This window comes from Callithrix jacchus, chromosome 10 (genome assembly GCF_049354715.1).
Source record: "Callithrix jacchus isolate 240 chromosome 10, calJac240_pri, whole genome shotgun sequence".
Taxonomy (NCBI): Eukaryota; Metazoa; Chordata; class Mammalia; order Primates; family Cebidae; genus Callithrix; species Callithrix jacchus.
In genome coordinates this window covers 11,875,381-11,888,007 of record NC_133511.1, presented here as the reverse complement: position 1 = coordinate 11,888,007, position 12,627 = coordinate 11,875,381, and the positions used below count along the sequence as shown (strand labels likewise).

Below are 12,627 nucleotides of genomic sequence, written 5' to 3'. Positions count from 1 at the left end.
CATAAAAGATGGACAGACAAAGGATGGGTGCCCCCCAGATGGGAGACCAGTCTGATGCCTGCCCGGCCACGTCCCCAGAGGGATATTGCAGGACATCTTGGCTAAGGTGTACCCGTATAACCCCCAGGCCTGGTCACCTCAGAATTTTTGGTTCTGAGGTGAATCACCATTATGCCTTATGACGCTCCCATGGAACTGCGGGTGAAAGCCCTCACAAGCCCTGTAGCCTGCTGGCTGTGGGACTACATATATACACATTCACTCTCACACTCACAGAGGTTACGGAAAACAACCGAATGCTGATACCCACTATACCAGCTACCAGATGCCAGAGCCTCGGGTGACGTCTCAGGGAGGCTTGCCAGGGTCAGAGTTGCAGTGACGGCGTCCAGTCCCCTGACTTGGGCTACAGATACCAATGGACTAGTCCCCAGATTCCAAACCAGACGTACCTCCGGAGGTTCCCAGGACCCTGAAGAATCTTAGGTGAATGTCAGCAGCATGGTTACACAGTCGCCTATGGGGCCTGAACCCTGGGGCCCTGAAACGTCTCAGGGGGCGCCTCCCCTAGGGTTCCCCGGGGTGGGGGCAACCGCCCAGGCTCTGAGATGGCTTTTGTCTGGTGAAAGATGGAAAAAGAGGAAAATCTCGCTGGGGCCTCCAGAAATGTTGCACCAGAGTGAGTGAAAATTCAACACCAAGACAAAAGTATGCCAATTGCAGGGTCTTTATTGCCGGTAGCCACGGAGGACTTAAGTCTCTCCAACCCATGGCCCCGAGCTCAGGGAGAGCAAGGCATTTAAGCTGCAAAACCACATCCTTGTTCGGGGTGGGGGCCCAGGGGTGTGCAAGGCAAGCTGTCTGTACAGAAGCTAAAGTTAGCGGTTTATTGCAAGGGGAGGGGGGTAGCAGTGGAAATTTTTACCCTTAACACCTCTGAGAACTGCAGTACAATTACACCTCTGCCCAGGGCCCAGGTGGCTTCTCTATTAGATGGCAGTGCTTAGGCTTCTGTTTTTGCCCCTATCTCAGAGCTACTCTTCCATAACACCCAGAAAGAAACACTATCTGTATGTCTGTTTTCACAAGAGCTTTCTCCATAGGTGGTATTGTGTAATCATAGGCACTCTACAGGTCGTAGCCTGCAACTGCGCAGAGCCCTGCGTGGGGGCCGTGGCGTGCTTGGAGAGCTTGGCAAAGCGGAGCTGCATGCCACCCTCCTCCGTGGGCCAGGCCCGCTTGCTGGGTGAAACGGCAGGTGTCTCTTCAGAACAGGTCATGGCAGAGCCAGAAGGCGAGCAAGGAGAGCCTTTGCTACACTCTTTATATATATTGTATTATATATAATATTGTATATATATTATATTGCATTATATATATTGTATATTGTGTTAAGCACTATGCTGCATTCTTTATATATATATGTATATATGTATATGTATATATATATAGTGTATTTTGTTAAGCACTTTGTTACATTCTTTATATACATACACATATATTTATATTGTATTATATATATTAATACTTATACATTATATATATTTACATATATAAAGAATGTAGCAAAGTGCTTAACACAATACACATGTAACTGGCACATAGTAAGTATATATACATATATATATGTATGTATATATATTCTCCCTTCACATTGACCCTGTGAAGAAATATTTTTCCTATTTTACAGATGTGGAAACCAAGGTTTGGAGCAATATGCCTACAGTCACAGGGCTGCTCAGTGACAGAACAAGGGTTTGAACTTAGAGCTGATGCTAAATCCTGGTCTGTTCAGCATCCAAAAAGATAAGGTGAGCTCTAAGAGTCATTTGGCAGAAAAGGAAGTGGGGCGAGATCATGATGCATCAGGGTTTCAGAAAAGAGGAAGAGGGCTGCATCCTCCGATCAGGAGTGTGGGGAAGTGAGGAGGTGGGAAGAGGGAAGCTGAAGGTGTTCAAATGCAGCTGCCCCTCAAGTCATTCATTCCTTTGAAGTAGGCCATTTTATCTGCTGAGGGTGAAAGGAACAGGGAAAATAAAGGCTTCAGGAAAGGGTCAGAGACTTGCTGCAGATCTTGTAAAAAGCTGGGAAGAACACTGACTGCTAAAGCTTCCTGGCAGCACCAAGCACTCAGCTAGGACTGGACGTCATCATTTCATAATTGACTTGCTCTAGACATGCACAACAGGCCTGGGCCATGAGCAGGGGAAACCAAGAATGGGCTAATCTAGGACTAAAAATAATCAGAGGAGAGGCAGTGACCACCGGGGCAAAGGAAGTGAGCGTGGCGTTGAAGTGACTGACTGACAATAAAGTTTGGGCCAGGGAGAAGAAATTAAGAGACAGCGGATAAGCCTTAAGAAGGTAGAGGACAGAAGGAAAGGACAACTCGATGGAATGAAAAAATAAGTTAATGAGAATGGAGGACTGTGAAAACTGGGGTTTTGAGCAGAGTAGAGTTTCAGAGTGCAACATTTCAAGGGTGGGGAAATTCTGTGGAGTAAGTTGCAAGTGTGGCCTCGGTATGTGGCCTTGTTGAAGTGGCACGGAGGGGGACAGTCATTACAGTGGGGACAGTCCAGGAACTGGGAGGCTAGACTATGGATCTTCAAGTCCTCTTTAGAGAATGGTAGAGACTAAGGCACTGACACTATTTAGTATTCTGTCCATATTCATGTAACTTTATTCTTTTTACTTTTGTTTAATTTTTATTTTTTGTAGAGATGGAGTCTTGCTATGCGACCTCCTGGCCTCAAGCCATCCTCCTGCCTTAGCCTCCCAAAACACTGGGATTATAGGTGTGAGCCACCACACCTGGCCTTCACATACCTTTAAAAACTAGTATGTCTTCAATGAAATCATTTACGAAAAAAATGTAATTGAAGATAGGCCTTTGGCACGTCATCGCTGTCTGCATGCTGATGTGAATCTGTTAAATGGCAACTAAGAGTGATCAGAGCTTCACAAGTGAGCAGGCCTATTCTTATCCATAGGCGAAGGGTTACACTGCCCTTCCCTAGGTCACTGCCTCTCCCTCTAAGTCCTATGTGGACCTACCACTAAACTGAGTGTCTGTCTCCCTTTGACCTAAAGATATCTGTCCAAGGGGAAAGCAAGACCTTATTCTTGCTGTGAATGCCCATCACTGGCTCTGAAGAAGCTGACTTCAGGACAAAGTAGACACTCGTGAGGGCCAGCCATGCCATGCACCTCCCACAAAGATGCTCATCTTCAAAGAGACCTGTGGGGCAAGCCTGCCCTGAGTGGTTCTGCTACTTGGTTTGAACAACATATTACAGAGTCTTCTCCTGCAGCATGTGAAATACCATATGCCCTCTTCAAGAGGCTGTTTATTCTCTGGGAGCTGGATGCGATGTTTTCTCCTCCTCCTCCCCTTTGGTCTCCTTCTCTTGTACTTCTCCTTGCCTCATATTCTTTTTACATTATAACTGTGTGAAAGGCAGAGACTTTCTGGCAAAACTTCCCTGGTAGCTCACTTAACTTCTTTTTCTCCACTTCCAACTCAGCCTTCCCACTTAGCTTCTCCCCACCCGACCCCATCTAAAGTAACTCTTAAGAGCTTCTTGCAGCAGCTGGGAAAAACATGCTCCCCTCTACCCGACAAAATAAATAAATAAGTAAGTAAACCTGCATTTTATTTTCTTCTAGGACTATCTTTTTATAAGTCTATTATTCAGTTAAGGCAAGATGCAACAGGTTCAGTAAATCTAAACATCTGGACTATGAAGAAGCATATATACATCTTAAATATCTCTTAAACACATCCCTAGTTCTTGGTCTGTTTTCTGTTTCCAACAATAGCTGGAAAGGCACAGAAGGACCATGATCAAATTCCAACCAGGCACCGAGGAGAGGGCAAGGTGGTTTAACATCAGAAAGCAGAATGGTGACTGCCAGGGGTTAGAGGAAGGGAAGAATGGGAAATTCGTGTTCAGTGAATACAGGGGTTCAGTTTTGCAAGGTAAAATGAGTTCTGTGGATGGACGATAGCACAATAGTTTGAATCTACTTAATGCCATTGAATTCTACATATAAAAATGGTTGACAGTAAATGTATGTTATGTATATTTTACCACAATTTTTTTTAAAAAAACAATACCTGGAACTCATCGAGCCATTAAAAATAATGGTCGTTCAGACTTAGTAGCAACATGGATAAAAAGGCTAATGATAACTTGAAGTTTTATTAAAAACCAGGGAAAAAATAATACATATAACTATAATTATTTAAAACAAATCTATAGAACTAGTGGGGAAGACTGGCAGGAAACACATGGAAGTGCTAATAACGGATGTGTCAAGTGGCACAACCTCCCTTTTCCATATTTTAAAAAGTTTTATATGGGTAAAAACTTTACTAATGAAAAATTGTTCCTAATATTTAAAAATGTTTAAAACAAAGCAGATTCCTTCCTGGCCATAGGGATTTCTTCACATAACTTCATGTCCCTAGTAGACACTTAGAGAAATCTATACTGAAGAGTCATTGGTTTTTCATGTATTGACATCTATTTACTGAGTGCTATCTAGGTACGGCCACTGTTACAGGTAGTGGGGATATAGGATGAACTAGAAAAAGTCTCTACCCTCATGGAAATTACATTCTAGTGGAAATTACATTGAGTGTTCAGACCTAACACTCAAATAACAAACCAAAGATACTCGATGCTGATAGCACTGGGTAGAGAATTAAAACAGGTAATATAACAAATATAGTCAGCCCTCCATATCCACGGATTTCACATCTGTGAATTCAACCAATTTCTTGGATCAAAAATATTGTGGAAAAAATGCCACAAAGTTCTGAAAAGGAAAACTTGAATTTGCTGAGTATTAAGACAAATCCATGGGAATGAAGTATGCAGAGGCATCGTGTTAAGTATTATAATGTAATCTGGAGATGATTTAAAAGATGTGGGAGGATGTAGGTTAAAGGCAAAGATATGCATTTCATATAACAGACTTCAGCACACTTGGATTCTGGTGTTTAGGGGGGGTCCTCTAACCAATGCCCTGTGAATACTGAGGGATGACTGCGCTGGCATTTTTATGCTGGGAGATCAGGAAAGGTTCAAAGGACATGAGATTTGCATTGGCATCTGAATGACAAGACAAGTCTTGGGAAGATTAGGGAAGATAGGTGAGAGAACTAATGCTAAGATGCTGAGCAGATACAACTGTGCCCAGTTTGAGGAACTGAAAGAGACCATTGTGTCTGAGAAGTGGTGGCTGCGGGAGAAAGTGGTGTGAGGAGACATTGCCCTTCCTTCAGGAACTTATGAGGAAACAGTTCAGTCATCACACAGACAGCTTCTGACACCTCTCTTCTCATTGTGCAAACCACAGAGAACTTCAAATTTACAATAGCCTACAGAGCAGAAAAAGCAGAACATTTTCTTTAAAGAGTCTCCTTTTTTCTCCTCTGGGAGAAAATTTACAATAGCCTATAGAGCAGAACATCTTCTTTAAAGAGTCTCCTTTTTTCTCCTCTAGGCTACATTTTCCTTATCTGTAATCAAAGGGTTGGAATGGCAATATTAACCTCACAGAGGAAGCAAACATTAATGCATATTTCATAGAGCCAGCCCATGCCAAGAAATCCAAGTTGTTCTCCAAAATCAAGGCTTACTTATCCTTCCCAAATTCGAATTTCCCAGGTCCAATTCGAAGCAGACAGCCATTAAGCCACTTAGGAAAATGTCCCCAGACTCGAGCAGAGATGCCCCGTGGAGCCTCTTCCACTGTGGTCAGTAGCGGTGCAACAGAAGGCAGACCCCAACACTGCCCAAAGATGGCTTTTTTCTGATGAGTATTTCCCATGTGCCTTTTGAAAACTGTGCAGAGGAAACCAAAAGCACAAAAAGTGTTTTACCAAATCTTCTATAAACTTGCCTGTTTCCCACAGGCAATAATCTTATAAACTGGCGTCTTGAGGGAAACGTGAACCTAACACCAAATACAGTGTCCAAATTTCCTCTCTCCTTCCTCATCCTCAGACTATCAACGCTTTAGTTCTATATTTTCAAACCACAACAATTCTTCCATTTTTTACAGTACTAATCTACCTAAGAATTAACTTAGGACTTCAGTTACTATTTTTCTCATTTCTCATAGTTGAAAAATGCCTGTTTTTTACAAGACTAAATCTACATGCCAACCCCAGATGTGCTAAGAGCAACCTTGTTGTTATAAAAATGACCACCATTCAATATTATCACAATTACATTGACCCCAATAATTTAGATATACCCACATGTGATTCCAAAGATTTCATAGCAATTCCTGTAAATTTAATAAGATCTTAATTTCTTTTATTTTAATGGTCTATACATGAATATATAAGGCATTTTCCAGCAGAAGGGTGTCAAAAATTAAATTATGCAGTGATATCCAGTCTGAAATTACCTAAAGTTCAAAAGGAACAAGAAGTAAAAATCATCTTTGTATAATAAGAAACTGAAATTTTTCCCTATTATTTTATCATGCTGAGTGTTCACAAGGCAGTACTGCCTAACATAGAGGGCGGTCAAATACATAATTCAGTGCTATAAAATAGAATTCTTTATTTTATCTCATAAAAGTTTAACAGTGATTCCAAAGTCTAGACTAGAAAAATAGGAACACCATTAAGAAGTGAGATTTGCTTTCTTTTAGCAAGTTACTACTATCCCATTTCTTTCAAATCTTTCAAAAATTCAGCTTGGAGCACACGAGACATTCTACTCTCCTACATGACATAAAACAATTAGTCAAACCTAATTCTTTCCTGATTTTTCAAATAAAATTCTCTTTCACCCTGAATATTTTTTCCAATGTCCTTATTTCTGGTTCTAAGAAAATTCCAGCGGGGCACAGTGGCTCACGCCTGTAATCCCAGCACTTTGGGAGGCCAAGGCGGGCAGATCATCTGAGGTCAGGAATTCAAGACCAGTCTGGCCAACATAATAAACCCCATCTCTACTAAAAATACAAAAAATTAGCTGGGCATGGTGACAGATGCCTGTAATCCCAGCTACTCGGGAGGCTGAGGCAGGAGAATCTCTTGAACCCAGGAGGCAGAAGATCACACCACTGCACTCCAGCCTGGGCAACAAGAGCTAAACTTTGTCTCAAAAAACAAAAAAGACAATTCCATTAATTGGTCCAAGGTCTATCTCCAGTGTTACAATACTTCCCTTAAGAGGCAGCATAGTGTAATATTTACGGGTGTGAGCTGGGCCTCTACTTGGCTTCAGAGTGGTTGGTTTCAAATGGGCCCTCTAACAAATAAGGAGCCTTGAGAAGGACACTCATCACTTCTCTGTGGTCTGTTTTCTCTTTTCTACGGTGAAGATAATGATAGTTCATATTACTTCTAAGGCTGTAATAAATGAATTTGTTTATGTAAAGCCTTTAGAACAAAATACTCAAAAAATACTATTATTATATTTACATGGCTTTTAATGATCAGTCCAATAATATCTTCATTTTATTCATTTGACAAAGTACTTGGTACTGCTGAGGGATAAAAAGCAATAGAACCCTGAAATTAAAGAGCTGACTGCCTAGTAAACATACCACTGACACTATAAGTGTTTTATTTCAACATTGTTTCTCAGAACCTGGTATGAGGACTACTTGCAACAGAAATACCTGGTGTTATTGCTAAAATGCCATTTCCTGGACTCCATTCTGGTCCTAATAAGTCAGAATCTCTAGGGAGAGGCAAGCAGGTATTCTTAGGCATACTAAAGTCAGGGAGCTATGGTATTAGAAGCACAAAGCAGGGCTGGGCACAGTGGCTCACGCCTGTAGTCCCAGCACTTTGAAAGGCTGAGGTGGAAGGATCACAAGGTCAGGAGATCAAGACCATTCTGGCCAACATGGTGAAACCCCGTCTCTACCAAAAATACAAAAATTAGCTGGGCATGGTACCACGTGCCGGACCCAACTACTTGGGAGGCTGAGGCAGGAAAATAGCTTGAACCTGGGAGGCGGAGGTTGTGGTGAGCCAAGATCACGCCACTGCACTCCAGCCTGGTAACAGAGCAAGGACTCTGTCTCAAAAAAAAAAAAGGAAGTAAAAAGAGGATGCTTTGAAAAGATAGTAAAGGAAATTCTCAGGTATTTATCTTACTCTACTTTTATTAATATTATGCATATTTATCTTATTCTCAGATTAAAATATATTCCCAGAGGTCACGTATGTAATTTACTCATTTCACTTTTTAAGTAAATTGAATAGCCTGATCGGGCATTTTTCTAAGTAGAGATACGAATTTAAAGCATTATACATTGAAGAAAATATTTACAAGTCTCTATCTTCTACACTCCATACCATGCTGTTAGTAATCTACTAAATGCTCTTCAAAGTTTCCATAGAATTTGACATTGACACTTTCTTAAACTCCTTTCTATTCATAGCTTCTGAGACATTGTCCTAGTCTAACTTTCCTGCTGACCTATAACTACTCTCTGCATTATGCTAGTTTTCTTACTTGTTAGCTGACAATCTTCAGCAAGTTACTTAATGTCTCTGAGCCTCAGGTTTTTCAGTGATAAACTGGAAATAAAAGGAAGTCAAAGTTTCCTATTTATGTCTGTTGTCATAATCAAATAGAAAGATAGTAGATGCTTTCCAAATCTCAATTCCCTTTATGGGCTCCTGGTCCCCTTATCACTTCGTGAATGTTCCTAAAGTCTTACCTTCCATCTTTACTCTCAGCACTCTCCCTTGGCAATCTCATCTAGTCTCTTAATTTCACCAATTACTTCTTCTTGCTGGTGACTCTCAACATGCTAAGAGAGAATTTTTAATTTCCCCCCTTCCAAATCAATTTTCTTCACCTAGGATATTTCCCAGTTCCTTCAGATGAAATTCACTCACCTAACTCATCCTTCAAGATCCAGTTTCCATGTCATTTGCGTTATAAACACAGCATTCCCCTTTCCTACAGCAAGAACTGATTCTCCTTAGTCTGAACTCACAGCATCTGCTTATAGTTCTCATATGGATCTTATTTCCCAGTTCCTTCAGATGAAATTCACTCACCTAACTCATCCTTCAAGATCCAGTTTCCATGTCATTTGCGTTATAAACACAGCATTCCCCTTTCCTACAGCAAGAACTGATTCTCCTTAGTCTGAACTCACAGCATCTGCTTATAGTTCTCATATGGACCTTATTTCCTGTCTTGAGTGATAAAGGATACTACCAGTACTCCTTAAGCACAAGGTCTGGTCTTTGTCTCCCTTCTCCCTCCAGTAAGTGATATATCCCCTTGCATACTGCAAGCATTAAATTACTAAATTAATTTTAAAATTTATAGTGCATATTAGTATAATTTCTAAAAGCTCTAGATCAGCCAATTCCAATAAATAAAATCATGTAACAATAGTAGCTATAATAGAAAGCTATAAAACAATAAATGATTTTTAAGGCAGTCCCCCAAAATGCAAATAGAGAAACCAAACATTTACATTATAACATGTGGCAGCGATTTTTGAATTTAGAAAAGCCTAAATATTGAATATTATTCTTATTGCAAATCCAAACGAATCTGAAGTCCCTGAATCCTGCCCTAAATATTGTATAACATATACAAATGTTACTGGAGGATCCTTGAAAAATAGAAAATAAATAAATAATGAAAATAAAAATAACCACATACAAATGTGAAGGCTGTTTCCCTGACCATGAGGAAACAATCCTAACAGCCTTCTTTAACTTCCGGGGCTCTGCGGATTTGCTGTCTAATCTGATCCACACCGGATGGAAAGCTTCAGAAGTTCCCAGCAATGTTCAGGAAAGCAGCGCAGAATTCTAAGTGCAGCCTGGCAAGAAGAGGAGGATGAGGAAGAGAAAGGGGCAAACCCCCTACCTGGGAGCCGGTGCACCATCACAGGAAGGAAATCCACTGCAGTGGTAGAAAGACCACTGATAAAATGGAGAAAGACTCGGAAAAACATTTTTGTATTGAGCAGATCCCGTGATTTCCAAATCCTCCCACACTGGCAGTTTTGAGTACTACTAAACAACGAACAGGCACCGAACTGCCTGGACTGTATCTCCCTCACTGACGGGTCAAGGTGAGGAGGCGGTTAAGGGGCGGGGCTTATTTCCATGACAACCGTCCCAACAACCTATCTATAATAAGCAGCTGTTTGACCACCAATAGTGATCTCCCCCTCCCTAAGCTTTAGTTCTCACGCTATAGTTAAGTCCGATTATCTTGATCCACAACACCAATTTTATTATGCCACTCCTCTCCTCTGGAAGATTCCAACACAGAGTAAAGTCCAAGACTGCAACTAGACAACTCTACAATCTGGCAACAACTTAACTTTCATTCTTCTCTGCCTTTAAATCACTTCGTCCTTCCTTTTCTGTTCATTAATTTTACAGAACATTTTCTGACAATCTAGCATGAGTGAAAGTATGCCCTTAAAATGTATATGGCTTTATTAATTTAACATTTTTAACACCAATGTATCAAATACTGTGCTATAAAGTAAGAATACCAAGAAACAAGATTGTCCCTGCTCTCCAGGTGTTTAGAGGATACACTTATTTCCCTTCATGAATTATCATCCTAGCAACGTGACTAACATACCATAATGTTTTCTTCTGTGCTACTGAGGAAATTTCTCCCTTGCCTGGAATATCCTCTTTCCTTTTCAAAAATCCAATTAAAATCTACCTGACTCCCTTACCAAAAGATCTTCTAGTAACTCCCACAGCACTGCCACAGAGTTGCTTTTAACACTAACATATCATGTCTTCCTAGCAAAGTTGTAAGTGTATTTCAAGAAAGAAGTGGTTAAAATCGTCAGAAGGCAGTGTCTTAATACATCTAGCACATTACAAAGATGGTTCGGTATATATTTTGATTAGTAATTAATGAAAAATAACAAGAAACTTCTGAGGTTTTATTGAAATAGTAGAGTAACATTAGAAGTGTAAATTAAAGGGCAATGGTGTTCCTGAAATAGCATTTCTCCAGTTGTGAGGTAATTATTATTATTTTGAGACAGAGTCTCACTCTGTCACCCAGGCTGGAGTACAGTGGCATAATCTCAATTCACTGCAACCTCTGCTTCCCGGGTTCAAGCGATTCTCCTGTCCCAGCCTTCTGAGTAGCTGGGACTACAGGTACATGCCACCTTACTTTTTTTTTTAATTTTTAGTACAGACAGGATTTCACCATGTTGGCTAGGCTGGTCTCAAACTCCTGACCTCAAGTGATCTGCCTGCCTTAGCCCCCAACACAGCTGGGATTACAGGTATAAACCACCATGCCCGGCCAAGATAATTATTCTTGTCTTGTGTGGATGGTACCAAGCCATCCAAATTTGATTTTTAAAATAAGCCTTAATTATCAGGCTTTCAGGGACCTTTATACTAGAAGGTATAAACAATTCTGAACAGTAAATACATTGTGACTTAAAATCAGTTCTCCAGGCTTAATCATATCAAATGAAATAATCAAATCAATTTTCTGAACCCGAAAAAGGAAGAACTAGATGTTGAGCAATGGTGATACCATTAGGATATAACAAGTATATTATGAAATCTAATCTGAAACAATCTGTTGGCCTTATTTTTCATAGTAGTAATAAATGCTTAGAAAAAGTTACTCAAGAACATTTCTTAATGATGGTAGATCAAAATCCAGGTGACATGTCATATTAACTCACAAATCTTCTGGTTGTATTTAGTTTTCTTTTGGCCAGGCGTGGTGGCTCACACCTGTTATCTCAGCACTTTGAGAGGCTGAGGCGGATGGATCACCTGAAGTTCAAGACCAGCCTGGCCAACACGGCAAAACCCATCTCTACTAAAAGTACAAAAATTAGCCAGGCATGGTGGCAGGCACCTGTAATCCCAGCTACTGGGGAGGCTGAGGCAGAACAATCGCTTGAACCTGAGAGGCAGAGGTTGTAGTGAGCTGAGATTGTGCCACTGCACTCCCGCCTGGGCAACAGAGCAAGACACAGTCAAAAAAAAGGAAAAGAAAAAGAAAGGAAAGGAAGAAAGAGAAAGAGAGAGGGGAAGGGAGGGAGGAAGGGAGGGAAAGTGGGGGGAAGGAAGGAAGGGGGAGGAGAGAGAGAGAAGAAAGAAAAAAAGAAAGAAGAGAGAAAAAAGAAACAGAAAGAATTCTTTCTTTTTTTTAGAGACAGTCTGTCTGTCACCCAGGCTAGAGTGCAGTGATGCAATCATAGCTCACTGCAACTTCAGACTCCTGACCTTAAGCCATGCTCCCACTTCAGTCTTCCAAGTAGCTAGGATTAGAAATGGGAGCCACTGCACCTGGCCAAAAAAAAAAAATTATTTCTAATAGTTACTTTTTTGACCTCCAACCTATTCTGTGCCACCACCTCTATCAACCCAGGAATTTTTTCCGCTTACCCAATTTTCTTTAGCAATTATTTTATTTCACTTTTGTTATCTTCTCTTGTATGAGTATTTATGTCATGTGATGTTTATGCCTTAAAACAGTAATTTGATTTACTCGGTATATTCTCCGGAGTTATTGGTAAAAAGAAAAACAAAAAAATAGTAATTTGATGAAATGAGATTTTATTTTAGAGTTTAGAAGGCAGTCTCCCTTCGTAATAACAATTCCC

General features: G+C 40.7%; 1 protein-coding gene across 6 annotated transcripts in view; it reads right to left on the bottom strand.

The window, feature by feature from the left end:
* The window catches only part of BCO2 (beta-carotene oxygenase 2), a 37,386-nt gene extending 27,308 nt beyond the window's left edge, over positions 1-10,078 (bottom strand). For 5 of the 6 annotated variants that reach the window (XM_054241559.2, XM_009006805.5, XM_009006807.5 and 2 more), the window contains exons 1-2: positions 9,882-10,078; positions 5,651-5,855 (exon numbers count right to left, since the gene is read on the bottom strand). In XM_054241559.2, coding sequence (XP_054097534.2) covers positions 5,651-5,855; positions 9,882-9,969 — 293 coding nt within the window. In that variant the 5' untranslated portion in view covers positions 9,970-10,078. The remainder of the gene's footprint in view (positions 1-5,650; positions 5,856-9,881) is intronic. The other variant, XM_078339460.1, reaches the window with a different exon arrangement.
* Between the last annotated feature and the right edge of the window lie 2,549 nt (positions 10,079-12,627).